At 45.5% G+C, this 26302-nt stretch overlaps 4 protein-coding genes across 8 annotated transcripts; 2 read left to right on the top strand and 2 right to left on the bottom strand.

The window, feature by feature from the left end:
- The first annotated feature begins 60 nt into the window (after positions 1 to 60).
- On the top strand, positions 61 to 4519 carry sav1 (salvador family WW domain containing protein 1). Its single transcript, XM_049740860.2, has 5 exons — positions 61 to 405; positions 1155 to 1640; positions 2809 to 3079; positions 3143 to 3301; positions 3647 to 4519. The coding sequence occupies exons 1-5, from the start codon at positions 312 to 314 to the stop codon at positions 3852 to 3854; spliced, it is 1218 nt and encodes a 405-aa protein (XP_049596817.1). The 5' UTR covers positions 61 to 311; the 3' UTR covers positions 3855 to 4519.
- Positions 4520 to 4705: 186 nt separating this feature from the next.
- On the bottom strand, positions 4706 to 7527 carry LOC125981051 (uncharacterized). The gene is made up of 10 exons (XM_049740879.2): positions 7328 to 7527; positions 6533 to 6678; positions 6411 to 6446; positions 6244 to 6329; positions 5945 to 6101; positions 5786 to 5878; positions 5608 to 5709; positions 5449 to 5531; positions 5208 to 5385; positions 4706 to 5138 (listed from the first exon to the last, which is right to left on the bottom strand). The coding sequence occupies exons 1-10, from the start codon at positions 7383 to 7385 to the stop codon at positions 4992 to 4994; spliced, it is 1086 nt and encodes a 361-aa protein (XP_049596836.1). The 5' UTR covers positions 7386 to 7527; the 3' UTR covers positions 4706 to 4991.
- Positions 7528 to 8875: 1348 nt separating this feature from the next.
- Positions 8876 to 13176, bottom strand: atl1 (atlastin GTPase 1). Of its 2 annotated transcripts, none has more exons than XM_049740797.2 (14): positions 12886 to 13176; positions 11961 to 12211; positions 11749 to 11883; positions 11543 to 11647; positions 11424 to 11474; positions 11262 to 11318; positions 11103 to 11195; positions 10893 to 11031; positions 10650 to 10777; positions 10524 to 10580; positions 10387 to 10458; positions 9894 to 10325; positions 9724 to 9738; positions 8876 to 9642 (listed from the first exon to the last, which is right to left on the bottom strand). In XM_049740797.2, exons 1-14 carry the CDS (start codon positions 12923 to 12925, stop codon positions 9514 to 9516), a joined length of 1704 nt encoding a protein of 567 aa, XP_049596754.1. In that variant the 5' UTR covers positions 12926 to 13176; the 3' UTR covers positions 8876 to 9513. The 2 variants fall into 2 exon arrangements, with proteins under 2 accessions (XP_049596754.1, XP_049596755.1); XM_049740798.2 differs by having other exon boundaries at positions 12892 to 13176.
- Positions 13177 to 13869: 693 nt separating this feature from the next.
- map4k5 (mitogen-activated protein kinase kinase kinase kinase 5) lies at positions 13870 to 26298 on the top strand. Of its 4 annotated transcripts, XM_049740699.2 has the most exons (36): positions 13870 to 14275; positions 15005 to 15220; positions 16011 to 16068; positions 17258 to 17348; positions 17450 to 17514; positions 17602 to 17657; positions 17741 to 17788; positions 17913 to 17955; positions 18122 to 18194; positions 18275 to 18406; positions 18503 to 18565; positions 18646 to 18727; positions 18804 to 18920; positions 19316 to 19394; positions 19574 to 19627; positions 20112 to 20170; positions 20251 to 20318; positions 20616 to 20654; positions 20921 to 20965; positions 21169 to 21211; positions 21292 to 21502; positions 21651 to 21674; positions 21759 to 21844; positions 21955 to 21996; positions 22081 to 22165; positions 22246 to 22325; positions 22472 to 22532; positions 23094 to 23208; positions 23490 to 23548; positions 23617 to 23720; positions 23805 to 23982; positions 24074 to 24142; positions 24219 to 24311; positions 24392 to 24462; positions 25389 to 25444; positions 25532 to 26298. In XM_049740699.2, the coding sequence occupies exons 2-36, from the start codon at positions 15113 to 15115 to the stop codon at positions 25617 to 25619; spliced, it is 2745 nt and encodes a 914-aa protein (XP_049596656.1). In that variant the 5' UTR covers positions 13870 to 14275; positions 15005 to 15112; the 3' UTR covers positions 25620 to 26298. The 4 variants fall into 4 exon arrangements, with proteins under 4 accessions (XP_049596656.1, XP_049596658.1, XP_049596660.1 ...); XM_049740701.2 differs by lacking the exon at positions 21651 to 21674; XM_049740703.2 differs by lacking the exons at positions 19574 to 19627; positions 21651 to 21674 and having other exon boundaries at positions 13871 to 14275.
- The last annotated feature ends 4 nt before the right edge of the window (positions 26299 to 26302 follow it).

Genomic DNA, 26302 nt, shown 5'->3' with positions numbered 1-26302 from the left:
TGTTGATTTTTAATTGTATTCGAATAACCACTTGTGCGCATGCGCCCGCAGGTAGAGTGTACGCATGCGCACCAAAACTTCAACTGACTGGAGCGACGTCTCCTTCTTGCTAGCATCGGCTAGGCTAATACTCGCCTCCTCCTCCTTCGAAGCAGTCCGCTTCCAAAATGTTCTGTATCCGCGCTCGGCGACGAGGAGAGCGGGGCGGCCGCCGAGCGGAGGGCTTGACATCGCCGCGTTGTTGACGTCCTCTCCCCGCCCCTCCTCCGCCTCCCCCATCACCGCCGCCACGCTCAAACTGGAGTTTTATTATGCTCTCGCGAAAGAAGAGTAAAAGCGAGTCGTCGAAGCCGGCCGAGGTCCACGGAAAGTATGTGAAGAAGGAGACGTCGCCGCTCCTCCGAAGTAAGCAACAGGCTGCTGGATAGTTAGCCTAGCTTAGCCTGCTTTAGCCCATCTTGCTATCGATTTTGTTATGCTGTTAACGCCTCGTATGGATGTAGAATGATTTTGTTTTTTCCTTTTATTTTTGTTTTTATTTAATTTATGCCGAACTCACGTTTACGTGCACTTTTAAACTTTAAAACCAACCAGCTGCTGTCCTGACTGCGTAGCGTAAAACAAACGTTCCCAGATACCGTTAACGTCAGTTGCAATGGCCATAATTCCAATGATAATATAATATCCATCATAATTTAGTGTCCAGTGTGTTGTCTCGTGTCCCAGCATGTCCTCATTTGTCCCGTAACGTCCCGTTTGTTTTGTCCCCGATCATGTATCCTGCTGCGTCTCGTTTTGTTTCATCAGGTCCCATTTATTCCGTTTTTTTTTTTTTTTTTTTACAACATACCATACCATAATGTTGGGTGCCCAATTTTCTCCCACCATGTTCCTATGATGCTAATATATCTCCTATTCATTCTCATTTTGTACTGTCATGTCCTATTGTGGCCCATAATGTCCCACATTATCAAGTGATTATGGTCCAAACAGTCCCCCCTTTTTCTGACCCAGTTCCTCCGAGTGGATTTTAAACTTGGGCATCCTAACGTATGTAGTTGCCTGTCATTGCCTGAAATGGAAATTCCTAACTGTCCTTGAAGTCAGCAACTTTTTACATCAAGTTAAAACTAACGTTGTTTTTTTTCCGACAGATCTTATGCCCTCATTCATCCGTCATGGCCCCACCATCCCCCGCCGCGCCGATGTGCCAATGCCCGACATGGGACCCTCCGCTTTCCCGGCGCCCCCCAGCCGGGAGCCAGCGTTGTCCCGCAGCAAGAGCTTCCTCCGCACCGCCGTGCCACGTCCGCCGCACGAGGCGGCCCGCCGCGAGAGCCATCGCTTGTCCGCGCCGCCGTACCTGCCACGCAGTCTGGGCGAGCTGCCGCACGAATACGCCGGCTCGCTGCAGTCCTTCCTGACGGACGGCGGGCCCGTGTCGGAGAATGGCGACGCCGGGCTCTACTACTACCACCCGCAGGAGGCTTCCTACTACGACGGGAGGCAGCAGCAGCAGCAACCTCGGAGGATGCCGGAACGCTTCCCGGATGACTACCACTACTATGAGCACGGAGAACCCAACTTCCAAAGAGTTCCGCGGCAACGCACGCCACCCACACCCAGCAGACCCCCTTCAGGTAATTTATCAAGATCGCCTGCTCTTTTTATTTGACATACACATTTGCCACAATCGTCACATTCCAGTGCAAAGTTTCCGCAGCCCTACAGGTAGCGCGGCAAATTGTCACGGCCGTGTTTAAAGATAGATTGAGGGCCGCATGAACAAGCCTTTTCATATCCGCGCCGCATGTTCCCGACGCACGTCACGCTAAGGTTGGCGTGATAGGAATGCAGGCAGAGGCTTCTCGGCAAGCCACACAGCGCTCTTTGCTTCATCTTGTTTGTTTGTGTTCTTTATCTTATTCAACATGACAAACTTGTGACCGCGTGCTCTATTTAAGGCACATCAGCACATTTGTAGTTTTCCTGGGCATTTTTCGGCCACCTTCCCCGTGAGAGCCTACGTTTCATTTTCCAATACAAAGACGGCAAAATCTTTGGAAATTGCATTGCCATGTTGATTTGGGTTAGGGTATGTTGTGCCTGTCTGTTATTCGGGGCTCTGATATAATGTCTGAAGCTTGCAAATTTATTGTCGGGTTTAAAGCTATCATGGCACCTGTTGTTTTGACTTGCACTCGACAGCCTCTTTTAAATACTAGAAACAGTTTGAGACCTTGGGAGATTTTTATTTGTGTTAGACGACACTGCAAGCTTAACATTTGTGGATTTAAAAACAACCCAATTTGGGTTCAAAATTGGACCCGCCCAGGAGGTTGGGATAATTTGACCCAACTTTGGACACAACAACCCAAAAATTGGGTTTGTCATACATTTATAAACATGCCACTATATGTCACAGTCTGTCAAAATACTTTAGCTTAGCGATTAGCATTAGCTTGCCCATCTTGTCACATTTTCTCCTTTGTCGCTGCATTGACCGCCGTCAGTGACAACACTGAGTCCGTCCAAAGTGCAGGAAATGGCTGACACGGCGAGGAGGATGGCGATGAAGATGAGGATGACGAGTCGGTCGCGGAGGAGGCGGAGTGCATTTCTGTGGCGTGCTCTCACATTCCTCGTCTTCACTCACCAACTTCCAGTGACCTCGCTCTCATGCTCTCTCGACGCATTTGTCACCTCCCAAACACGCTTTTAGAGGCTATAAAGTGGCTATAAAAAGTCTGCACACCCCTGCTTGTTTGCTAGTGTGGCTGAGGGAAATGCTTGTCATCCTCCCTGCAGGCATAGGTCGAATCCAGGCCAAGTCACTGGGGAACCTCTCCAGCCTGACTGCAGAGGACCTGCCCCTCCCCACCGGCTGGACCGTGGACTGGACCATCCGCGGCAGGAAGTACTACATCGACCACAACACTAACACCACGCACTGGAGCCACCCGCTGGAGCGCGAGGGGCTCCCGCCGGGCTGGGAGAAGGTGGAGTCGGCCGAGTTTGGCGTCTATTACGTGGACCACATCAACAAGAGGGCGCAGTATCGCCACCCCTGCGCTCCCAGGTACTTCATTTCTCACGGGACCATGCTCCTCACTCCTTAAAAATCTCCAAATTTGTTTCGTAGTGTGCCCCGCTACGACCAGCCGCCGCCTCTGCCGCCTCCGCCCATCACCTATCAGCCGCGGCCCACCGAGAGGAACCAGCCGGTGCTGGTGCCGGCCAACCCCTACCACACCGCCGAGATCCCGGACTGGCTGCAGGTCTACGCCCGTGCCCCCCTCAAGTGAGTACTTGACTTTTATTCAGCTGTTGGTTTCAAATGACATTAGAGTAGGAAAAAAAAAAGCAATATTAACACCGAAGAAGCAACGCTAAATATTTCAGAACCCTTGCCAATGTAAATCAAATGTGGTGCAACTGGCAGACTCAAGTCTACAAGTCGTTAAAAATTTGAGAAGTAATTTAAAAACTTGAATTTCCACTCTAGGAGTGTCCAATTTACCTAAACAAATCGCTTTGAAACAGCCAAATAACCTGCCAGTATAAAACAAATGCGCACTTCAGCAACTTGATGGGTGTCGAGCGTAGTCATTCGGGGTGGACGCAACGGGCGTTGCTCTTCTGCCAGGTACGACCACATCCTGAAGTGGGAGCTCTTCCAGCTGGCCGACCTGGACACGTACCAGGGCATGCTGAAGCTGCTCTTCATGAAGGAACTGGAGCACATCGTCAAGTCGTACGAGGCGTACCGCCAGGCGCTGCTCTCCGAGGTGGAGGCGCGCAAACAGCGGCAGCAGTGGTACGCCCAGCAGCCCCCCGGCAACAGCTTCATGTGACCAAAACGCCCCTCTTCGCCTCGTGTGCCTTTTGCCTCTTGATCCAAATATGTATCACAAGAAACACTCAGATGAAGAAGCTACCACCTGGGAGGACTGGCAAAGCAACATTGTGCCTTTTTTTGTTGTTTTTTTAAAATGCTGAACCAAAAGGCAGCAATTGAAAAACAGACGCGTTGGATGACTTTTTTTTGGCCCCCCCCCTTTTTTTTTTGTAATGATTTTTTCAAGGCAATCCACCAAAACCTGTGCGATATTTAAGTGTCTAAGGAATGCATAGGATGGCATTTCTTTTAAGGAAAAGCATCACCTCGGAAAGATTATAAGCTACTGGAACTTTAGGAAACACTTTTTCATTCAAAAGACTAAAAAAAAAAAAAAAGTTATATTTTTTGTCAAGATGCTGTTACCTTTTATATGATATTCAGAAATGTCTCAAAGCCATACGTTGCTGGTTGGACAGTACTTTAATGCCAGCAAGAAAATGAGAAATATCTTATTTTAATATATATCTGAAAATTTCTATGCAGGTTCCGCCCATTTCCGCGGTTGGGATTGTGTACAAAAAGTGAGCCGTAGATTTTGGAAAAATGGTATCTCTGTAAATTTGATTATGGTGGAAAATTAAATTTCAGAGGTTCAATTTGAAACTCTGGTTCACTACACACGGTGAAATATTAAATGTTTTGTTCAATCACTACAATATTTAAATTTAGTATTTCTGAAAATACATTACAACCTGGTAAAAATAACTTAGCAGAAATTTGGTCCAAAAAAAACATATTGCTTATTTTTTTTATTCTGGGATGCAAAGAAATTAAGCAGAAATTTGGTCCAAAAAAACAACAACATATTGCTTATTTTTTTATTCTGGCATGCAAAGAAATTACAGAAAATTGAAAAATCACTTGTGACCTGATCCCGAGCAACTGATGTCATGGTGGACAAAATGGCCTCCTTTAGCTGCTTAATATAATTCCCCAAAAAGCACTGTGGTTAAATAAGTGGGGTGCTTAAAACAAACTTATACCTACAAAAAACAAAGAAAACTTAACTTCTACCTTAACTTAATTAACTTATACCTTAACTTTAATCATAGCAGGTGGCAGCTCGGATCATGTTCAAGGCCTTTGTGTGTCACATCTGCCTGATTTCAATCAATTTCACGTCGCCCTTCGCTACCACCCGCTCGATCTTGGCCACGGGAGCTCGGTACTTGTAGCTCAGGTGGATGTCGCCGTTGATCATCATGTTGAAGAATTTGTTAGTGCAGGTGATGATCATCTGAGCAACAGATACCAACATAGCAGTTTGAGATCTTTGAAGGGTATCTGCCAAGTAGATTGTTGTTACCTCAAAGAACTGGCCTGCTCCAAAAGGGAAGGAGGTTTTATCCTTGCGCTCCTCCTTGCCCCACTTGCCAGACAGGTAAGAGTTCATCACCAGGACATTCATGTCTGTTGACCAGTTGAAGCGAGCACTCATGTGCAGCGGAATATTGGTGGAATTGATCAGGAAACTGACGTTAAAACTGCAAGACCAAAAAAAAAAATAAATATGCTAGCGGGCTATTTGTGAGCAATTATGGCCTCACCTTCTTGCAAGTGGCAGGGCACGTCCTTTGATGGTGATGACACTGCCCTTCTCCAGATCTCCAACCAGCTTCCCGATTTGCATCTATAACGCAATTTGTAAAAAAAAAAAAAATTTGCGTTAATGTGATCTGTTGATAATGCTCAAAAATGACACGTACCTTCCTATAACTGTTAGATTTAATCGGCACTTCGCGTGAGCAGTTGACACCACGAGATGAACACGACAGTCCATTGATCACAGTTATGTTGAGCTTTGATTTCTGGAAATCCCAAAAAATAATTAGCATCATCAAGAATTCATCCCCCTTTCAGTTGTTGCCGGGGTTAACTACTCACAGGCACGACCTTTCCCGAAATGACCATATTGGTGACGACCTCCAGTGCCAGTTTCTCAGTTTTGTCCAAAGCCATAAAACCTTTTGGCGCCACCTGAAACCAACCAACAGCAGGATTAGCTAGCGCTTAGCTCCTATTTTCTTAAAACATGTTACTCACAAACAACTGGGGTCCCACGTAACGTTTGCAGACGTAAGCCATGTCGGTGAAGATGCAGTTATAGTTGTACCAGTGACCCTCATCGCGGCTCAACATGGCAGCACAGCGGTTACGTATCGCGTACAGGATCGCTGAGGGCTGATCATCCCCCCAGAACCTGCAACAAAAGTTTTTTTTTGTCGTAAAGAAAATATAGTTATCACTGGGCCCTTTAAATTCTGCCTAGCAACCGATGACCAGGAAAAATTTAGCCAATTCTGCAGATCCACATTAAATATTAGCGCTTTTATGCTACTTACGCCATGGATCTGTTGAAACGACTTCCATCAGTCCACTTCCAGGATCCTGATTCGTACTTCAGGCCCAACCAGGTGCTCCATGATGACTACAAAAAAAAAGAGGTTATAGATCAATCTCTAAAACTACCATATATGTGGATATTATGTATATAGGTTAAAGATTTGACCCCATTGCTTTTGTCCAGAGTTTTGATCAGCCAGTCCTACACGATTAGAGAGAAATGCAATAGATTAAATCAGCTATAAAGCTACTATATATGTGTAGAATATAAAAGTTTTGAAATGGAACCCTCTCATCGGTGTCTTCAATGCTGGTCAGGTTGCTATCGAGTGACAAACAGTGTTGTTCAGCCTTCTTAAAATTCTTGGCGTTTTGGGCGAAGAAGTAACAGTTGTTTTTGTAGCTCTGCCAGTTTTTCTTACACTCGCACTGCACTGGAAAGAAAAAAGGAAAACAACAAAAAATGATTAAAACAATATAATTTACAATGGTGCACTAAGAGGGCCAAAAATTATTTAAATAAAAAAAATGGGTATTTGTTTTAGTGTTTATTTAGAATTTATGGAATATTTAGTTCAGTTTATTACACTATACAGCTCTGCATTAACTGTCTGCGTAAATTACTGTAATACCATTATTGTCCACATAGTGTCACTGTTTCCACACGTTTACATGTAGATTGCTTTAATCGTTCGTCAGTAAAAATTCATTTTGTCATCGCTTATGTCTGTTAAAAGAGTAACTTTAGAAGGCCCTGCTGTGCCTTGAAGCTTTATTCCATCCATTAAAGCGAGTTGAAAATACACAAATAGAACGTCACAAAATGAAATGCTGTATTTACTTTAAAAAAATAATAGTTAAATGAAATTATGGGGTATTTACTTCAGTAGTGATCAATTTAGCAATAATTAGTTAAATTTTTGTTTATGACACTATACTTAATTCAAGATTATATAGTTTTATCAGATTATTTTACCCTCTTGTTCCCCTGCGAATCATGAAATTGACGACCAAGAAACAAAATATCACAATTTTCTAAAGTGAAATGTTATTATATTATAAATAAATCTTAATAAATCTCACCCTGTTGCAGAAGAACACTAAACACAAGAAAGTGAATCACTTTCAGTATGTTGATCATCTTGAAGCCTTTGGCGAACGACCCGTAGCCGTCCAAACTTTCAAAAAGTCAGCTCGAATAGACTCAAGAAATCGAATTGACTTGGAATAGAATCGTCGAGAGGACCTCCACGATATGTTCGCGAACAAGTTCTGACCCTCCCGCAACGCACGGCCACTAATAAAGGCGATCGTCTTGACGTCACTAAGAAATGGTGTGTAATAAAGCGTTAAAAATGCACCGTTCGTAGCGTTTGAAACGTAAAGAAATTTACAAACAAAGTCATATTAAAGCTAGTTATGTAAACCTGTACAGTTTATGGGTGAAATGTCATTTTGAGTTCAGTTATATAAGATGCAACTGTCTAGCTTTCCCCACATTAATAATAATAATAATAATTAATATTATTAATCATTTTAGGACAGTGATAAAGGAGACAACATATTAGCAATTATTATTCACAAAACATCATTTCTATGTTTTACATGTGCATTGCATTCAACTCAACACTTTCAGAAGCGACTTTGGTTTTATTTTGTGGTTTAATAAAGGAGTTTTGGAGATGTTAAATGGATCTGTAGTGGTAATAAAGCCATTAATATTATAGTAGTCACACCAAAATAATTTTCAAAATAATGGCTATCATTCATTTCAAGTGTAAACTTAATATACTTATACATCCAATTCAAGAGTTTGGAAAATGAAAAAATCCCGAGAAACATTTTTAAACTGTGTAATGACATTTCCACTTGAAATGTACTGTGAAACTAAACAAAAAACAAATAATTGCCCATCCACAATAGCTTTGCTCGAAGCCCCCCCCCCTCCCTTAGCTTAATGCTAACAAACATACCAAACTCCATTGACATGCTAACAATTAGCATCAATAATCGCAGTTCTAGAAGCTTTCTTATATAAAGACAAATGATTAAACAACACGTCTCGACTAAAAAATACAAGCTCCGTTTTAGTACGAGTACAAAAAACGGCACGTACACACGTTTGAAATCACAGCGCGACATCAAGGCCGCATCCAAAGTGCCCTAAGGTCGCGCGTGTCACATACAAAAAAATAAATCATAAAAACAAAGAAACATCTCACAAAAGCCTTAAAGTTTTCTGTCCCTAATCTTAATGACACGTGAGAAAACATCGACACCATGCGGACAATGACTTTACAATATACTTTGTAAATTTACTCATCAGATAAATGATTGATGATTATTTATCTAATTGATTCTCAATTAGATCAAATACAAGAGTTGTGTTGGAAATTCTGTGACTTTGATTAACAATGGCTATCATGTTTATCCTTGTGGCTGTGTTTTGTGGCTTTCTAAAATTTTTGAAAATGTCTATTGATGCTGTATTTGTTTGCTTTTGCATAAATCCATTTGTTAAAATTGTATGGAGACAAAATAGACACACTGGACAGTGTTTCCTCCCTGAATTAAAAAAAACAAAACTTTAAAGTAAACTAAACCAAATAAATCTGACAAATATGCAAAAAATTGTGGGAGAAAAATTATATTTAAAATTATTTGAAATAATATTGCGACCTACAACATGTACAAGTCAATACATTTTGATTCTTTTTTAAAAAATCAATAGGTTTTCTGCCTCCATGCACACGTTACAATAAAATGTGACAAACTGTAAAAAATAGGGAAAAAACAATATTTACATAAAATTGTCCAACAATAATAAATAAATCTGTTGATGATTCTGACATCAATGTAGCTGTGAAATGCGTAATATTATTTTTTAATAGCATTTTAACCTATAACACGTATCGTACATATCAATAAATAGCACATGAAAACTTAAAAAAATACAAAAAGCTTTTTGCATAGTTGCAAAAACAATGCGTGTAACAAATTGTAAGAACCCAAAAAAAAAAACGTGGATTAAATGCAAATAAAAAAATCTTCTGCACGTAAAGTGACGCAATAATGAGTAGGACAGTCATTTAAGGAGGTGGGCCCTGGTTGTTCTCCAAGTGCTCTAGTAGGATAAACACTCCAGCGGCTCCCCATACGCCGCACGACATTCCCGTCCAGGTGATGATTGACAGCTGATGAGGAGGAAGCTGAGTGATGAAGATGCTCGTCGTATACAGTGAGCAGTGTACGGTCTGGTCCGTGCTGAGTCAGTCCCGCTTCCTGCCGCGCTCCTCGGCCGCCGCCGCCTCTCCGACGTCGTCAGCCTGATGCCCAGGGAAGGCGTGCTGGTACAGGTGCCGGTGATTGGCCGCGACGTTATACAGCTTGTGCAGCGCCTGCGTTGCGGGAGGCGTCACAAGAAGTTCACGCAGGAGAATGAAAAGCATCACGGGGAAGAAGGAGTGTCACATTCTTACCTCGTTCGTGCTCCCCTGTCGAGGCGTTGAAGGGAAAACACAAGGTGAGTTCAAAACATGCCATACATTGTCATTATTTCAAAGAATGCTGCCATCTGGTGGCTGTTTGACTACATTGCATGTATGTTGATTGTGATTGTGTATGGATGGACAGATGGATTGCGACCGACCTGGTCCCAGAGCGCCCCGGCCACCTGGTCGATGACAGCCCCCAGCTCTCGGTACTCCCCCGAGTAGCGTATGTAGGCCCAGGTGCAGAGCGTGATGAGGGCCAGGCCCAGGATCATGTTGCACAGGCTAGCGATGACGTCCACGCCCACAAAGCCCGTCACGCCTGCCGCCACGTACATGACGAAGATGACCACGAAAAGGGTAGCGGGCGTGCGGGCGGCGTGGAAAATGTTTTTGGAGTCATTGTGCTTGATGTACTGGACGAAGACCTGATCCACCTCGCCCGTCAGTTGCTGCAGGTAGCGCCGGCTGAACTCCTCGCCGCCCATCTTCTTCACGCCGCGGAAAAGCGCCAGAGCCTCCTCGCGGTGGACGGCGTGGCGTGCTTGCAGCTCGCTGGGCGCTAGGAAGGGACGGTCGCCGCCGCACACCTGGAGGACAACAGAGGTGAGTGGCGATCATCGGCGAGTCTCACGGCGGATGCGGGCGTACCTCCTCCATTTTCTTGCTGTACAGATCCTTGGCCGCAGCCACCGCCGCCAGGTTGTTGGCTTCCGCTGTGGCCTGACACGAACCACGACGTCATTATCCGTCCAGCCATTCATCCACAAAGCTCCTAACACATTTACCTGCAGCATGGATTTTGGATGAGGCAGCTCCTCTCCTTGGTAAATCTTGATGTAGGCCTGGAGAAGACAAAAAATAGCATTAAAAGGAAAACGGTGGCCATTTTGAAATACTGGACTATCCCTGACCTTGAAGTACTCCAGCAGGCCTCTGCAGGTGATCTTACTACCATTGATCTCCTTCACGTCAATGTTGCCAGGACTCAGGAGCCAGGGCACCAGAACCTTCAAGTTGTTGATGAACTCGCCGTCGATCTCTACAATCATCATTTTGAAATGTCTGCTATCAGCTATTGGCTAACATTAGCTGCTACTCTGCTAACATGGCGCCGCCTAGCATTTTTTTGGGTGACATCTCCGCTATTTGGGTACCTTTGATCCGTCCGTCAAAGTGCGGATTGGTGGCCACCTTCAAGCCAGGGTGAGGCATCAAGAAGCTGGAGATGTTGGTAAAACACGAATGGATGTGTTTGCGCACGTTCTGCAGCTCCTCGTGCTGGTTCTCCGAGATCTACACGCAGGATTTGAAATGAAGTCACTTTTTAATAGGCTTCAAGGAAAGTCACATCCTTGCCTACTGACCTTGAGCCTCTTCTCCAGGAATTTCATGCCTCCCTCCTGCCCGTATGGAAACTCGTACGGGAAGCTCCAGTCTCGGATGAGGAATATCATGGACTTGCAAATAAGAGCAGATGAAGGTAAGAGCCACAAAGGTATTATATTTTATGATCATTAAAGTACCTGAAACGGTTTGAGGAAAGTCTCCTCCATTGCCAGTCGGCCGTACTCTGTGAACAGCTGTCAAGGGAAAAATGATTTTGTGAAATATTTTTGAGTGGATTCATTTTCTAGCAAAAATAAATAAAAAATACAAGACATCATCTGATCCATTTGAATATTTACCTGCAGATGCTGGAGGTCATCTTCTTGGACATTCTGGGAGATGTTGTAAACCTGTATTTCATATTTCATATTAATTGTCTTTTTCTTTACAATTTTAAACAGTTGTCAGATATCTTAACCTGCATGGAGCTGATCATGGTGCTCAAAGCGAACACGGTGGCCGAGTCACGCAGCGTGGACTGGCTATCAAAGGTACCTTGTGTGTCCATCAGCAGCACTGCCACCTAAGTCACCACACACACACACACACACACACACACACTACATTTAGTAACTATTGTTATCGTGTCCAATTTTGGGCTACAACAATAAAAGCAAACTTCACCTTGGTCCCATCAGGCAGGTCAACCAGGAAGACCTCGCTCCAGATCTGGATGCCGGTGGTCTCCCTCTCCGAGCCCCCCCTCCACGAGAACCCGGTCAGGGGCTCGTCGGCCTGGCCCAGCCAGTCGTCCGAGCCCTGAAGTAAAAAGGTGAGTCCAACATGCTTTATTATTGTCATCTTGCGGGACATGAGAATTGGATCGGGGTACCCACGTGGTTGTACATGTAGCGAAGCATGAAGTCCATTAGGAAGGACTTCCCCTTGCGGAAGGCCCCCGCCACCGAGATGGCCACCACCTCGCGGTCCCGCACCTCCTCGGCCAGCAGGATGCGACTCAGCGCTGCCTCGTCCAGCTCGAAGGTGTGGTCGTCCTTCACCAGCAGCACCTGGATAGGCCGTGCCCGCCCGTCCGACTCTTCGTCCTCCGAGCTCCACTCGTACATGGTCTTGTCACCCAGGGACCCTGGGGAGAAGAAAAAAAAAAAAAAACGCCTCTGTTGATATTTTGCCATTTTTTGTAATGGCCAGCAGCTGCTCAGAAAACAATGAGGCAGTAGGATGATGACATGATTGTACCGATTTGGATTCTGGGAAAAATAACTTCAACTCAAAATGTAAGAATAATCAATTAATTACAGGCACACACATTTGACCTATATTTTTTTTTTTTTGCATCATGTGTTTCGTTATAAATATTAAAAACAAAAATGCATGCAAAAAGGCCTCGCCCAGGCGTTGCCGCCACTGCTGCATGTTACACCAGCCGGATAAAATCAAGTGGGTCACCCTCTCTACTCCCTCCCAAATCGTAAACATTTTTTATTTTATTTAGATACATTTTAATATAATACAAACGCTCCTCCCTGAAGGTGACTTCTTGCTATTTCCCTGTGCACCATTACATAATTAAAACACTAGATCTCCCATGCATTCCCAAGTCCTTAAAGGCGACATTTAAGGAATATTTCCCACTACTGGATTTTTGTCTTTTATTATCTTAATAATCATTTGATATGGTGCAAAAACAACCCCCCCCCCGCCCCACACACACACAATGACGTTGACCAGGACCTGCGCTGTTAACGCCCATAAAAAAAGATGATGAATTAAAAAAAACAAAAAGATGTTGGCACGTACACTCACCCCAGCTGTCTCTGTCTTTGCGGTGTTTCGCCATAGCTCCTGCCGCCCCCCCACCCTCAATATGTACAATAATGACGAGGATGAAATGGCAATGTCTCCTCTTTTTATGATGTTGTTGTGTCCGCTAGTGCAGCAGCTTGACGTCTGCGGTCAGGGGCGGCAAGGAGGAGGAGGATGCGCCTGGAGAACAACACCAGAGAGATTGCAGGAGGACAACGAAGAGGAGGAAGACGACGAGGAGGAGGATGGCGCTTGGGCGCTCCGCGTGTGACGCGCAGAGATGCCATCAGGGGGCGCGCTTGTCTCTTGTCGAGGTTCGTTCAATGAACTACAGTACAGTAGACTCTCGGTATTCACGGGGTTGACGCCCATTGAAATGCATTCTTTTTATTTTCAGCATATATTCTAAAAAAAAAAAACCAGCTAATATGCATCCGTCCAAAAATACTCTAGGCTTAGGTATGACACCAATCACGTCACATGACCAAACTCTAGAAACAGGTGAAAGTACAGTATAGTTGTTTTAAACGACTTTTATTAATATGAAAAGGAGATATCCCAAACTCCATATATAACATCATACAAACATCACAATGAGAAATTGTTCGGGTTGTGGTGATTTTGTAAATGTATTAATATTTTAATTGTTCGACATTTTACACAGTGTTCCTGAACGCATCACCAGGTCATGAACAGCTCATTTTCTACCGTTAGAGGGTGCTAAAACACGACGAAACTGTATACGCGCGGTGCGTTTGAGGACCATCGTTAATCTGGAATAAAAATAACGTGGATAACTAGCACAAAATATAATTTAATTTCAGACGTTCCAGTATTCTAGTCTAAATATGAGACGTCATACAAACGTCCCGATGACACATTCCCTGGATTTTTCCCACCGCATTCCTATACAACAACATAGCGTTTTGTAATGTAAACAAGCGTGAGATAACGACGAGTTTATTATTGACGAGGTGTTCATGAATGCCTCATCAGGATCCTGAAATTTACGGAGATTAACAGCAACCGACTGTTGTTTTGTCTAAACGCGTTGGCGTATTAAACTAACACATGGAATCGTTTGTATTTTCCACGTTTTGACGTCTGACGAATTTTTGGGGAACGGGACTCTCCTCTCTGAAACTGTCAACCGAGTAAAGAAGATGACAGCGAAAGAAGTTGTTGGCGACGACTGCTGTTGAACGAGGTCGTCTCTTGCCCGTAGAAGAGCCACTGAGAGCCGTCTCAACTTTTGAACGCCTCAGTATCAAAAAGAGGACGTCCGGTTGAAAGGCTACCTCCCTTTTCACCGTAATTTTCGACGCTTAAAGTGTCAAATGGACATTTGAATATAAAAACCAGGGCCGAGTCGTCCACGCGAACGGTAAGCACCAGGCAGCTCAAGTTTGGAGAAACTAGCCGTTAGCATTAGCCAGGGATGCTAACCTCCCTCCGGGTTCATCGTTCAAAGAAATGGAGGATCTGGGCCCGGCTATTTCCTGGCGTTGTTGCTTTATAACTATTAGTAGGCGCGTTTCAACCTCTGTAAAATGCGTTTTGGTTAACTTATTTATGTATTTACAACTACCCAGAAACATCTAAAAACTTGTTTTTATGAAACATTTTCACTGTTTTGCGGTTTTAAACACTTTTCCAACAATTAGACGGCATCCGTATGAAGCTGTTTTGCAGTGCTGGTTAAGCATTCCTGAAAGTGCTGAAGTTGGTTTGCTATTTGTTTTTATTTCTTAAGTAAAATTAAAAGGTCATTTATTTAAACCGTGAACTGTTTGACTTTGTAAAAACTCAATAAACTTGTCTTCCATTCATCCTCATTATTAGGCCTTACTTTGAAGTCATGCGACTTCTCTTCCTTTCTGTAATTAGTTCCTTTTTTTCAAACCATTGTAATTTCTTTTAATCTTTTTACTTCCTTTTATGCATCCTACCGTCCTTCCCCCATCCTACCTGTCATCTATTGACTCCCTTCCTTCTGTTTCGACCTTTTTGTACTCTTCCTTTCATTCCCCTCACAAGTCCTTCACAAATATACTGTAATGCTTCGATATATTTACAATAAAAAGTTACAAATAAATCTTTTCCTCATTTCCAGGCCATGGAGAAGCCGCAAGGTCCAACTGAATAAACCGAGGACTCATCGACTAGTTCAGCGGCTCCAGCCGATAGCCCGCACCGGATTCCTCCTAAGGTCAGACCCACCATGGACATATTTCCTCGGCCCAGCGGCGAGATCCAGCGGCGAAACCCTCAACATGACTTTGAGCTCATCCAGCGGGTGGGAAGTGGCACCTATGGGGATGTCTACAAGGTATGTGTCAATCAGGCTCCAAGTAACTACTTTGTCACATCAATTTTTGAAGAACAACTCATTTGCCAAATTCACTTTGTTTTGCGACTCCGCGTTGATGCAATGGGGAAAGTTGCAGCACACCAGTCTCACAGATTTATTTTTTTCCCCTTGCTGAAATTCTTAAAAGGCTCCAAAAAGAATTCCTCACATTCTGCTGCTTCCAAATGAAGTGAGATGTACCGTGTTGTCTGGAGAAGGTCCTTGTTTATCCATCTGCTGCAGATAAAGCATCGTTTAGCTCCCCCGCCTTTACTTCTTTCTACGCAAAGCCTCTGCGGCTGGAAACCCCCCCGCCCCTCACAGAACCCCGCTATCCACTATTCCACTTCCCCCACAAGGCCGGCAGTGGAATGCTGCGCCTGGAATTCTGGTATGCAGGGCCAAATCTCAACTGGCAGAAACACTCGAGATTTATTATTATTATTATTTTTAATCGAGGTCAACAGTTCGCATGTTGCCGGTTTTATTCCCATCGCGCCGTTTACGTTTATACATGACTCGTACTGGATTAGAGGCGGCGGCCCGTCTTGACCTCAATCCCGATGCCTGACACGCCAAATCGTCGGCGTTCACCGCAATAGCCGGGAAACGAGATCTCAAATGGACTTTATTTTAAATCTGGTAATCAATAATAAATCTGACGTTTGTTGTGATACAGATTCATTTATTGCTTGTTTGTTCCAAAATAAACGGGAGAAGGACCTCGATGAAAATAATCGGATGTTAAACCGGGTATTGTGTCTTTCAGGCGCGCAACATCCAAACGGGAGAGCTGACCGCCGTCAAGATCATCAAGCTGGAAGCAGGTAGGAACACGCTCGCTGTCCCGTCCCGATCTACACTGACCAAATCGACGCCGTGCGGATTAGTGAGATTATGCAGATCCAACGGCCGAGCTCGGATGGCTGCGGGGAGGAGATTAAGAGTTTGCGTTTTCTCTTTTATTTATTCACCGTGGTGGTCAGGTGGCCCATATGGCGTTTATTCCATCCACTACGAGTGTCCTGACTATAAATCTCAATATGGAACCTTCACGTGAAACTCTTTTTGGGGGCCGCTAGACTCACTTTTGCAGTGCAAATGTGTTTGCGATGTCAGAACTGGTCGGACCGGCATACGTGATGCTGGCACCGACTTCGAGAAACAAAGGCGCGGCCTGGCCCGCTAGCCAACAGATCACCTGAAGGTCTGCACTCACTTCTGGATCGCTGCATTTTTTTGACAGCTGCTGAATTGGCAGATGAGTTTGAAAATATCTTTGACAGATGAAAGTGTGAGAGAATTCATCCAACTCGTCAACTCCCATAACAGCATGTTTCTTCGGGGAGGAAGTCAAGTGTCTGTAAAAGTCACCACTGTGCCTGTATTTTTTTTTTTTTTTTTAGAAGCTCTGAGTCAAGTCCCTGAAATTAGCCTTTTCCCAAATATTTGTGGCCGCTGTGCTGCTGACTCGTACGTTACTGTCAACACACGCACAAAGCCAAGGAACATGCAGAGACTTTTAAAGCGACCTTTTACAAATTCACAGTTTGTGAAAAGACATTTTTGCAAACCCTCAGCAAGTTTTCAAACCTTGATTTTGTTTTTTTTTTCTCCCGTTTTCAAAACTAAAATGTTTTGCTTTGACAGCAGACCTCATGTCTATCTGGAGAGATGAATATTGATTTAATCAGTGCACACAGTGCCAGTCACCTCAACTTCTATCGCTGTTTCAAATCTAACGTGGACTTTGGAATCTCAAAAATCAATAGCAGTAGAAGCATCTGGCTGACATTAAAAAAAATATCTCTGGCTGGAGTTACACATGTGAAAGTTAAAAGTACAAGGTGTTCAGTTTGATGGAGCTCTTGTGTGTAGTTAAAAAAAAAAAGTCCAAGCCCTCGTTTGAATCTCTCACCTGAGCGACTCAACTCACATGGTCAAGAATTGGCTTAAATCAGAGATTCGGATTTCTCCTTGCGACGTTAACGTGTTTTCCGTGCTGGTGTGTTCCAGGGGACGACTTTTCCATCATCCAGCAGGAAATCTTCATGGTGAAGGAATGCATGCACCACAATATCGTGGCCTACTTTGGGAGCTACCTCTGGTGAGAGCAGTGTCGCTCTTCTTTTAACATGTCACGCTTTTTCAACGGCGGCGGAAAGTCACATGCTAACTGTTGAAAACTTTTTACTGTGCTCTGCTCAGTCGAGAGAAGCTGTGGATATGCATGGAGTACTGCGGTGGCGGATCCCTGCAGGACATTTATCATGGTGTGGAATTTTCTTTTTTTATTTTATTTATATAAACAGCAGTGTTTCTTGCATTGCACTCACACGATTGTTTCCCGCGTGTTATAGTTACAGGTCCTCTTTCAGAGGTGCAGATTGCGTACGTCTGCCGGGAGACTTTACAGGTAATAAGTTTTTTTTTTTTAAATCTTAGATTTTTTTATTCAAGAGCTTCTTTTCAACAAAGACTGATTTTTTTTTCTCACAGGGTTTGGGATACCTCCACACCAAAGGCAAGATGCACCGTGACATTAAGGTACATAAATATTTGTACTTTGAATTGCCGTCTACGCGTTGCGGATGTTTCTAAGCGTGTGGCATGATGTGGGGTTTCACGCGCAGGGAATAACCCCTCGTGTTTTTTCGTGTTGTCTTTGCAGGGCGCCAACATACTTCTGACAAACGACGGTGACGTCAAGTTAGGTAAGCGGCTCTCGCGTGTCCTCATTCCTCAGCTCGTTTCGCAACCCTCAAAACTCCCACGTATGAGTGTGTGTGCGTTGTCTTTGGTATTTTTATTTTGTGCATTTAAGCAATTTTGTGTGTGGGTTTGTGTTGTGTGTATTTTATGTGTGTATTTTGTGTGCAGCTGATTTTGGCGTCGCAGCAAAAATAACCGCCACCATCGCCAAGAGAAAGTCCTTCATCGGGACGCCTTACTGGTGAGTACGGTTCCCAGTGAGTTGGAAAACTAGCTCTCCAGAGGCTCCAACCATCCGATTCTCCACTTGACGTTGTGCAGGATGGCTCCGGAGGTGGCGGCGGTGGAGAAGAATGGCGGCTACAACCAGCTGTGCGACATCTGGGCGGTGGGCATCACGTCCATCGAGCTGGCGGAGTTGCAGCCGCCCATGTTTGACCTGCACCCAATGAGGTAAGCGGTGAAGATTCATCTGACGTAAGCATAAAAGAATAGCTGCCCAAGTCGTTTTTGTGAATGGCCATCTAATGTGTGATGCCGTTTGTTTAGGGCCTTGTTTCTGATGTCGAAGAGCAGCTTCCAACCACCCAAGCTAAAAGACAAAAACAAATGGTGAGACCCCCCCCCCCCCCTGCAATATGCTGTAGAAGCCTTCCTTTGAGCACGACGTTGTGACTCTTTTGTCGCCGCAGGTCCGCCGCCTTCCACAACTTTGTCAAAGTGTCCCTGACCAAGAACCCCAAGAAGAGGCCCACTGCCGACAAGCTCCTTTCGGTAATCAAAAGCTTCCTTTTTATCGCGACGACGTACACGCTCGAGCGTCTTCCCCTAACTTCTTGGTTCGGCGCAGCACGTGTACGTGTCCCAGACAAGCTTGACGAGGCGGCTCGCCGTCGACCTCCTGGACAAGATGAACAACCCCGACAACCACCAGCATTACAACGAGGCGGACGACGATGACCTTGAGGTAAGTTGTGTTGCCTTACCCCCCCGATTAAACATTTTCTTGTGAACCAGACTTTCCAGCTAAGAAGGAAGTGGTATGAATCAACATGTTGAAGTTACAAAAAAAAAAAAAAAGGGTGGGGGAGGGCATGCGAATGAGTTGAAAAGCTTGTATAGGCCAACTGATATACTTGCCTTGATAGAACTATATTTACACAAAAGTCATCCTGACCATGACGAGTCATGACCGACATTATCAGCGGCCTAACCTGGTCGATAAGATTTGGGCTGTTACAAAAAAAAATTGCTGAACTGGTTAGTGTCGCTTCCGACGCTGTGTACATACACGCCACATTATCTAATTCAGCTGAAATGTAAAAGAATGTGATAAAAAACAGCGCCCGATCTGTTCCGCAGCCCCTCTCGGTGGTCCGGCACACCATCCGCTCCACCAACAAGCACGCTCGGGCCGAGAGGACGCGCTCTGAGATGGCCTGTAAGTACAAAAAAAAAAAAAAAACATCACCAATTCAGCTAGAGGTGTTAGCAGCCCAGCCGTTCGGGTCACTCGATGTCCCACTCATTCTGCACTGGCGCACGTGTGTGTGTGTGTCTGATCCCGTGGGCCGTTCCGCACGATTTAGCGCTCCTCAATATGTCTTTCTCACCTCGAAGCAAACAATGGGACAGAGCGAGGAGGGCCGCAATCCCCTCAAGGGAGCCAAGCAGGTCAGGTAGACGTCGCTCGCGTGTGTAGTTTGTGTTTTGTAACTCCCGCGCTCACCCTCTTGTGTGGTCTTGTCGTAACACGTAACCTCCCCACACCTAAAGAAAGTGTTCACGGCTCGCCGACAGAAATAGCATTGTTTTACCGATGACTAATAGGATCCTAATGTTTGACTCATACCCGACCGACTCGGCACTTTCTCTTGCTTTTTGTGTGTTTTTGACACCGCAGAGTTGACGCATACTGATACTCGATAACAGATATATCAATAATTCCCGAGGTCTGGTTATTGTTTGGGCATGGATTTAATTTTTAAGCTTATCGTTGATCCGTTCTGGTCATGTTTTCGAGATCAACCCAAAGCCTATTTCGCACAGACATCCAGTCGCCCACGCTCCCCCAAAAATCATGACATGGTGGACATCAGTTAACCCTCCAAGGCCACCGAGTCACCGTTTAAACACGTGTCTCCTTTGTCGTTGGCAGTCGACAAGTTGCAATTCGAGCCGCCGCTGCGCAAAGAAACGGAAGCGCATTCGGAAATGGTGAGGATGGAACGGCAGGCGGCGGTGCCGGCGCGCAAGTGTGTCAAGCCGCTGCAATATGTGTTGCTGTCTTCCCGCAGGATGTGAGTAAAGATACTGACTTCCAGTCCCCCTGGAGCCCCTTTGCTGAGGGGGGAATAACAGCCAGGTAAGGCAGCTGCTCTTGTTGACACCCCTTTTTTAAATTTGCCTTTATCTTCCTCTTGCACGTCCACGATGAAGTGTTGAAAGTTATAACCGGCTGATTGATTCTTAATGAGCATGACCCCCAACCCCGTGCGCTTGCCGTATGTTTTTATGTCGTGCAAGCGAGCTCCTTCTCACGTCTCCCTTTTTGCTTTGCTTGTTTCTCTCTATCTCTCTCCCCACCCTCTTTTTTTTTTTTTTTTTTGCTTTTGGCCTGTCTTGTCTCTCACCTGCCCTGCACACCCCCCCTTCACCGAAGGAGTCTCCTCAAAAGCGTTGAGGACGAGTTGTTCCAACGGTAACGCCTTAACACTGCTGTTGCTTGTCTTCTACCGTCGTGCATCCAATTAGCGCAAATTCCAAAATTACTTTGACATCCAGTTGCTAGTTTGTGTTGCGTTGTCATTTCAAACCCCTCATCGGGTGAATATTTTGAAGAGTAACCCCCCCGCCTCGCAAATGCATGTATGCATGTATATCGACCCTTCTTCATGATACAGCATCCCCGAATGCCACAGAGGAGTGTGACCTTTTCTCTCTGCTTCACTTGTTTACTCGCCGCAGGGGACACGTCGCTCACCTCCATGACGCCTTCAATGATGTGGAACTGTGAGGAAATGCTTAATCACAATCACACGCATGCGCTGTACTCACAATGAAAGCCCAAAACATGTTTGATCTTGTCATTTTGATGTCACGTCGCTACGTTCGATAAATACTGCAAACACATTGGACAAAAGTTACCCAACATGGCTGATTGTGGTTCTCATTTCTTCATCTATCCATCAGTTTGATGTTTTTATTTATTTTAGATCTACTCTCAAGCCAGGGTATCCTCCTCCTCGCCCCCCGAAGGTGAGAGAACGTCTGAATTCTCATTTCGAAGAAATAATGCAGTACGTGACCATGGACTTGCCGTTGTCTCATTGACGCAGCCCCGCTTGCGCATCCCCTGCGAGGACGCCGCCCTCAACGACGAGCAGTCGCTGACCGTGCGGCGCTTCCCCAACGGCGAAAACAGTCCGAGCCAGGCGTTGCGACGCCTGAGCACGCCGGATCACGGCAACAAAGCCAGGAGCTCGTCGCCGGACTACCTTTCCGTCAGCGTCAGCAGCCCCGGGCTCCTGTCGCACGCCTCGGACCAGGGTAAGGAACTGCTAGAACAACGGCAGCTTTATTAAAATCTGAAAAAAAATTGGTAGTTCAAGTAATTAAAAGGAATCCAAAAACACATGGGGAAATATGTTTTAGAATTTGATGATCAGATTGATTCATTGGTTTCTTTTTTACAAAGCTGTCAGTAAGTGTGAATGCAAAGGTGAGGGAGAGCTCCAACTGTCAAGTTTCTCCTCATTCGGTTGTCTCACAATGTCCAATAACACATTTGCCTCCCGTCCCTAAGACGACGACTCGGACGGAAGCTTGAATGGCGACAGCCCCAAGCCGGCCCCCCACCGGGCGCATCGGAAGCTGAAGAAGGATTTTCCCGTAAGTGTTTGAACACACTCGACTACGTCAAAAACATTGACGACGTAGTAGAATTGCGGCATTGTAAGTTTTGAAGATAAACAAGTGTCACCATTTGTCTCCTCTGCTAGAAACCGGCTATCAATGGCTTGCCGCCAACACCCAAAGTGCTGGTGAGTGAGCAGTCTGCACTCTTGAACTCTGTGTGCTTGCAGTATGATTTTTCAAAAAAAACATTTTTATTTGTGGGGTGGCAGATGGGCGCTTGCTTCTCCAAAGTGTTCGATGGGTGTCCCCTGAAGATCAACTGCGCCACCTCCTGGATCCATCCGGACACCAAAGGTGACGCCAATTTCGCACGACCACGCCCGGCCACTTCAGAATTTTTCCACCATCCTAATGCACGTTTATTATTTATCAAGATCAATACCTGATCTTTGGGACAGAGGATGGCATCTACACGCTCAATCTGAACGAGCTGCACGAGGCCACGATGGAGCAGGTAAAGGCAGCTGGAGTCAAGAGTAAAAAATAAAATTAAAAAAATGCAATCGTGTCACAGAATCATATGCACTTAGTGTCCAAGCTGGATCGGTTTCCACCGTCGCAATGCCGTGTTGGTCATACAAGGTCTTTGTCTCCTTGCAGCTGTTCCCCAGGAAGTGCACGTGGCTGTACGTTATCAACAACAACCTGATGTCTTTATCGGGTAAGTGGCGACGGGCCCTCGTTACCCATCAGCGTCATCGCCCGCGGCTGCTTTTGTCCCGCGTTATCTGCCGACGCCGCCCCGTGCTGAAAAGAGAAGTCATTTTCCTTTTGTGCCTTTTCGGCGTGCCTCTCGAGAGCTGCTGTCGCTCACCCGTTAGGGAAATTTATTGAACCGTGTAGGTTTAGAATAAACAAGCTTTGTCTGATTGCTGCCAAATTTGAAGACTATGGAGGAGCAAGTCTTCAAATGTTTTGATCATAGCTTAGATACGACATCCTGCTTTTAGCGTGAAACCAAAATGGCTGAATCACTTGTCACGGTTGGATGTGGTTTGCTATTAGACCTGCTTGACCTCTGCTCTCTTCTCATTTCTGTCCGCCCTGCTCCCACCTGGCTTCACTTGACACTCTACTAACCGGCTTCACCAGAAGGTAACGCGCTTCACAACAGCGTCACACTTTTAGCGCCGCTCACGTCTAACCCGGCCGGCTCAAACGTCCAAAACGCTGCTGTTTTGAAAATGTTTCTTTCTGTAACTGCCGGTGGTTTGTCCCGCAGGGAAAAACTTCCAGCTGTACTCCCACAACCTCATTGGGCTCTTTGAGCAGCTGAAGAAACCCGGCTTGGCCGCCCAGCTCCAGACGCACCGCTTCCCGGACAAGATCCTGCCAAGGTGACGGCCGCGCAGTCTCAAATTCCGTAGCCCCAATCAATATTCAATATTATGTTCCCCTTTTAAAAGGTCTCGATGAATTGCCTTTTTGTTACTTCCGACGGGCTAACGGCGTTCTGCCGCGACTTGGCAGCCGCAAAGTAGTCAGCGCCTTTTGTGTACTCATTCGCGGTCGACTATCCGCTGGCACCAAAACGAAAGCTTTGTCCCGCTCAGCCCGATTCACGACGTCACAGTCTGTTTTCAGCGGGGGCTGACAGAGAGCTATTTTGTCCCCTCAGGAGGTTCGCCTTGACAACCAAGATCCCCGACACAAAGGGTTGTCACAAGTGCTGCATCGGTGAGTTGAGCTTTTATTTCTCCGTCTTGACCTGAAAATCGTCTCATCGTATTTTTCCCCTTCAACAGTGCGCAACCCGTACACAGGCCACAAATACCTATGCGGAGCGCTGCAGTCCGGCATTGTCCTCCTGCAGTGGTATGAGCCCATGCAGAGGTTTATGCTCATCAAGGTGAGTCCCACGTCATGTGACATCGGCCACCGCAATGACCCATCGCCTCTAACGCCCGCGCCGTATGACCCTCGACCTCGACAGCACTTTGACTTCCCGCTTCCCAGTCCGCTGAAAGTGTTTGAGATGCTGGTGGTGCCCGAGCAGGAGTACCCGCTGCTGTGCGTGGCCATCAGCCAAGGCGCCGAGCCCGGCCAGGTGGTGCGCTTCGAGACCATTAACCTCAACTCCTGCTCTTCCTGGTTTACCGAGATGGGAACCAGTAAGTCCTTTGCTGACTCTTCTCCGATCCTCCTATTTTTTTTTGACATTTTTAAATATTGACTTTGTGATCATGTCATCTCTACCTGCAGGTAATCAGCAGGTGGATGCCATCCACGTCACCCAGCTGGAAAGAGACACAGTGTTGGTGTGTTTGGACCGTAAGTGGATCCTGTTGCCAAAATTCCAGAAGAAGTCTCAAATGGTCTCAATCTGATCGACGTGCTTTCCACACAGAAAACTTGAAGATTGTCAACCTTCAAGGCAAACTGAAGTCCAACAAGAAGCTGGCGTCCGAGCTCAGTTTTGACTTTGGCATCGGATCAGTTGGTAGGCTTGACCTTTGAAGACAAATGATGATGATAATGATGATGATGATGATGATGATGGAGGGAAAATGTCTTTTGCAGTGTGCCTGCAGGACAGCGTTCTGGCCTTCTGGAAGCACGGCATGCAGGGCAAGAGCTTCAAATCCAACGAGGTACCGAATGAGGTTGGATTATTCCATGGAAGAGTTGTTAGGAGAATCGATGCCAAAATGATTTACAGCCCCAGTATGATTTAACTGACCATCAAGATGTTTGTTGTATTTTCTCGGAGCAGCAAGTGTCCCTGACTTGTGCTTGTGTAGTTGTGTGTTTTGCGTATCTATCACACATTGACATGCGGGTGATCCCGAGTGCGGCGAGTGACTTTGCGTGCACGGCGGGTAATGAACTTGTCGCCGGCGTGAACCTGATCACTAGTCGCTCTCACTCACACAATAAAAGTTCAAGAGATCGCGGTGAGGTGAAGCATTTTGTTTTGATGGAAGACGATACCGCCAGTGACTTGGCCGCCATCCGTTTTTTTTTTTTTTTTTTTTAAATGTCAGCAGGCATGCAAAATTGATGCCCCGTCATAAACACGACAGTGAGCGGCTTTGAATAATTCAGCTTTTGTGTGGGTATGATTCCTTCACGGGCGAGCGGTTCTTCGACGGACATTTGTTCGCCGGCCGCCTCCGTCAACACCCGAAACCCAGATCACATCTCGTCCGAGTCGAGCGCTTAACACCGCGCAGGTGTCGCCCGTTCCGGATCGCGGCGGCCGGCCGGCTGAAATGTCAACACGTTTTTTTTTTTACACGCAGTGTCGGGCTTCGTGATGCTGACACGCAGACGGAACTTTCCGCAGACCAACTAGTCTTTGACTTTCAGTCAATATTTACTTAGCAAGCGTGACACAAAAATAAGTTCAATAAGTCATATGCAACAAAACAACAACACAAACACGCAGACTGTCAAGGGTCCGAAAAAGAAGTTATTTTATTCCCCATATATTTTTCAATTCATCATTTATTCTAATAATTGGAATTTGCATTGACCTCAAAGATCCTTTTCAACTCTCTCGTGTGTCGATTCACAGGTAACTCAGGAGATCTGCGACCCAAGCAGAGTTTTCCGCCTCCTCGGATCCGACAGGTTGGTACCGATCTATCTTTTTGGGACCCCATTAGGGTTCTACTCGATTCCACGATTGTGTTTCTGAACATTTTCGCTTCTCTCCAGGGTGGTGGTTCTGGAGAGCCGGCCGACGGACAACCCGACGGCGTTGAGCAACCTCTACATCCTGGCTGGTCATGAGAACAGTTACTGATCCACCAGGTGGATTTTTTTATTTTTTATTTACATTACACAAGGAGAACCTTTGTGTCCCCGCTGGTTTACGTTGAGCTGACCGGCTGCTCAGCGCGTCCGACTCTCAAGGAGCCCGAGAGGAACGTCCATCACACCAAAAGGTCACAAATAAGAACTTTTTTTTTTTTAATCTTGTACATTTTACATCCACTTATTTGGAGGTACCATAAGTGCCATTAAAAGCTGGTGAGTATCTTTTTGGGAGACTTTTAGCGCCCCGAGGCTTGGAGCTTCTGCCATCCCACTTGAGCGGGAGCCACACGAGTGTTATTTAAACAATATTTATTTTTATTATTAACATTAACCTCGGGTATGTCCAACTAATAACCAGCATCCTTCTGAGCAGCTTTTGGGTTCTTGTTTTTTTTGCGATCTAATATAGTCGCATCCATACTTTTAAATAGAAATGTACAAATGTGCCCCCTTCCCTAGCTTTTAAACTTTTATAGACCTTTAACTTTGTATTTGCACGGTGTAAGCACTTTTGTACATTTTTCCTTTTTTTTTTTTTTTAAATGTAATTTAAAACGACAACATGAGGGACAACGCGCTTCTGTCAACATCTTTGCATTCCCTTTGCAAAATATTGCTGTATTGGTTTTGTTGTTTTAATAAAAAAAAAAGAGAGCTGTTGTTGACCCC

This window comes from Syngnathus scovelli, chromosome 14 (assembly GCF_024217435.2).
Source record: "Syngnathus scovelli strain Florida chromosome 14, RoL_Ssco_1.2, whole genome shotgun sequence".
In the NCBI taxonomy this organism is placed as follows: domain Eukaryota; kingdom Metazoa; phylum Chordata; class Actinopteri; order Syngnathiformes; family Syngnathidae; genus Syngnathus; species Syngnathus scovelli.
Note: the sequence above shows the minus strand (reverse complement) of the source record. Positions and strands in the feature narration are given on the sequence as shown.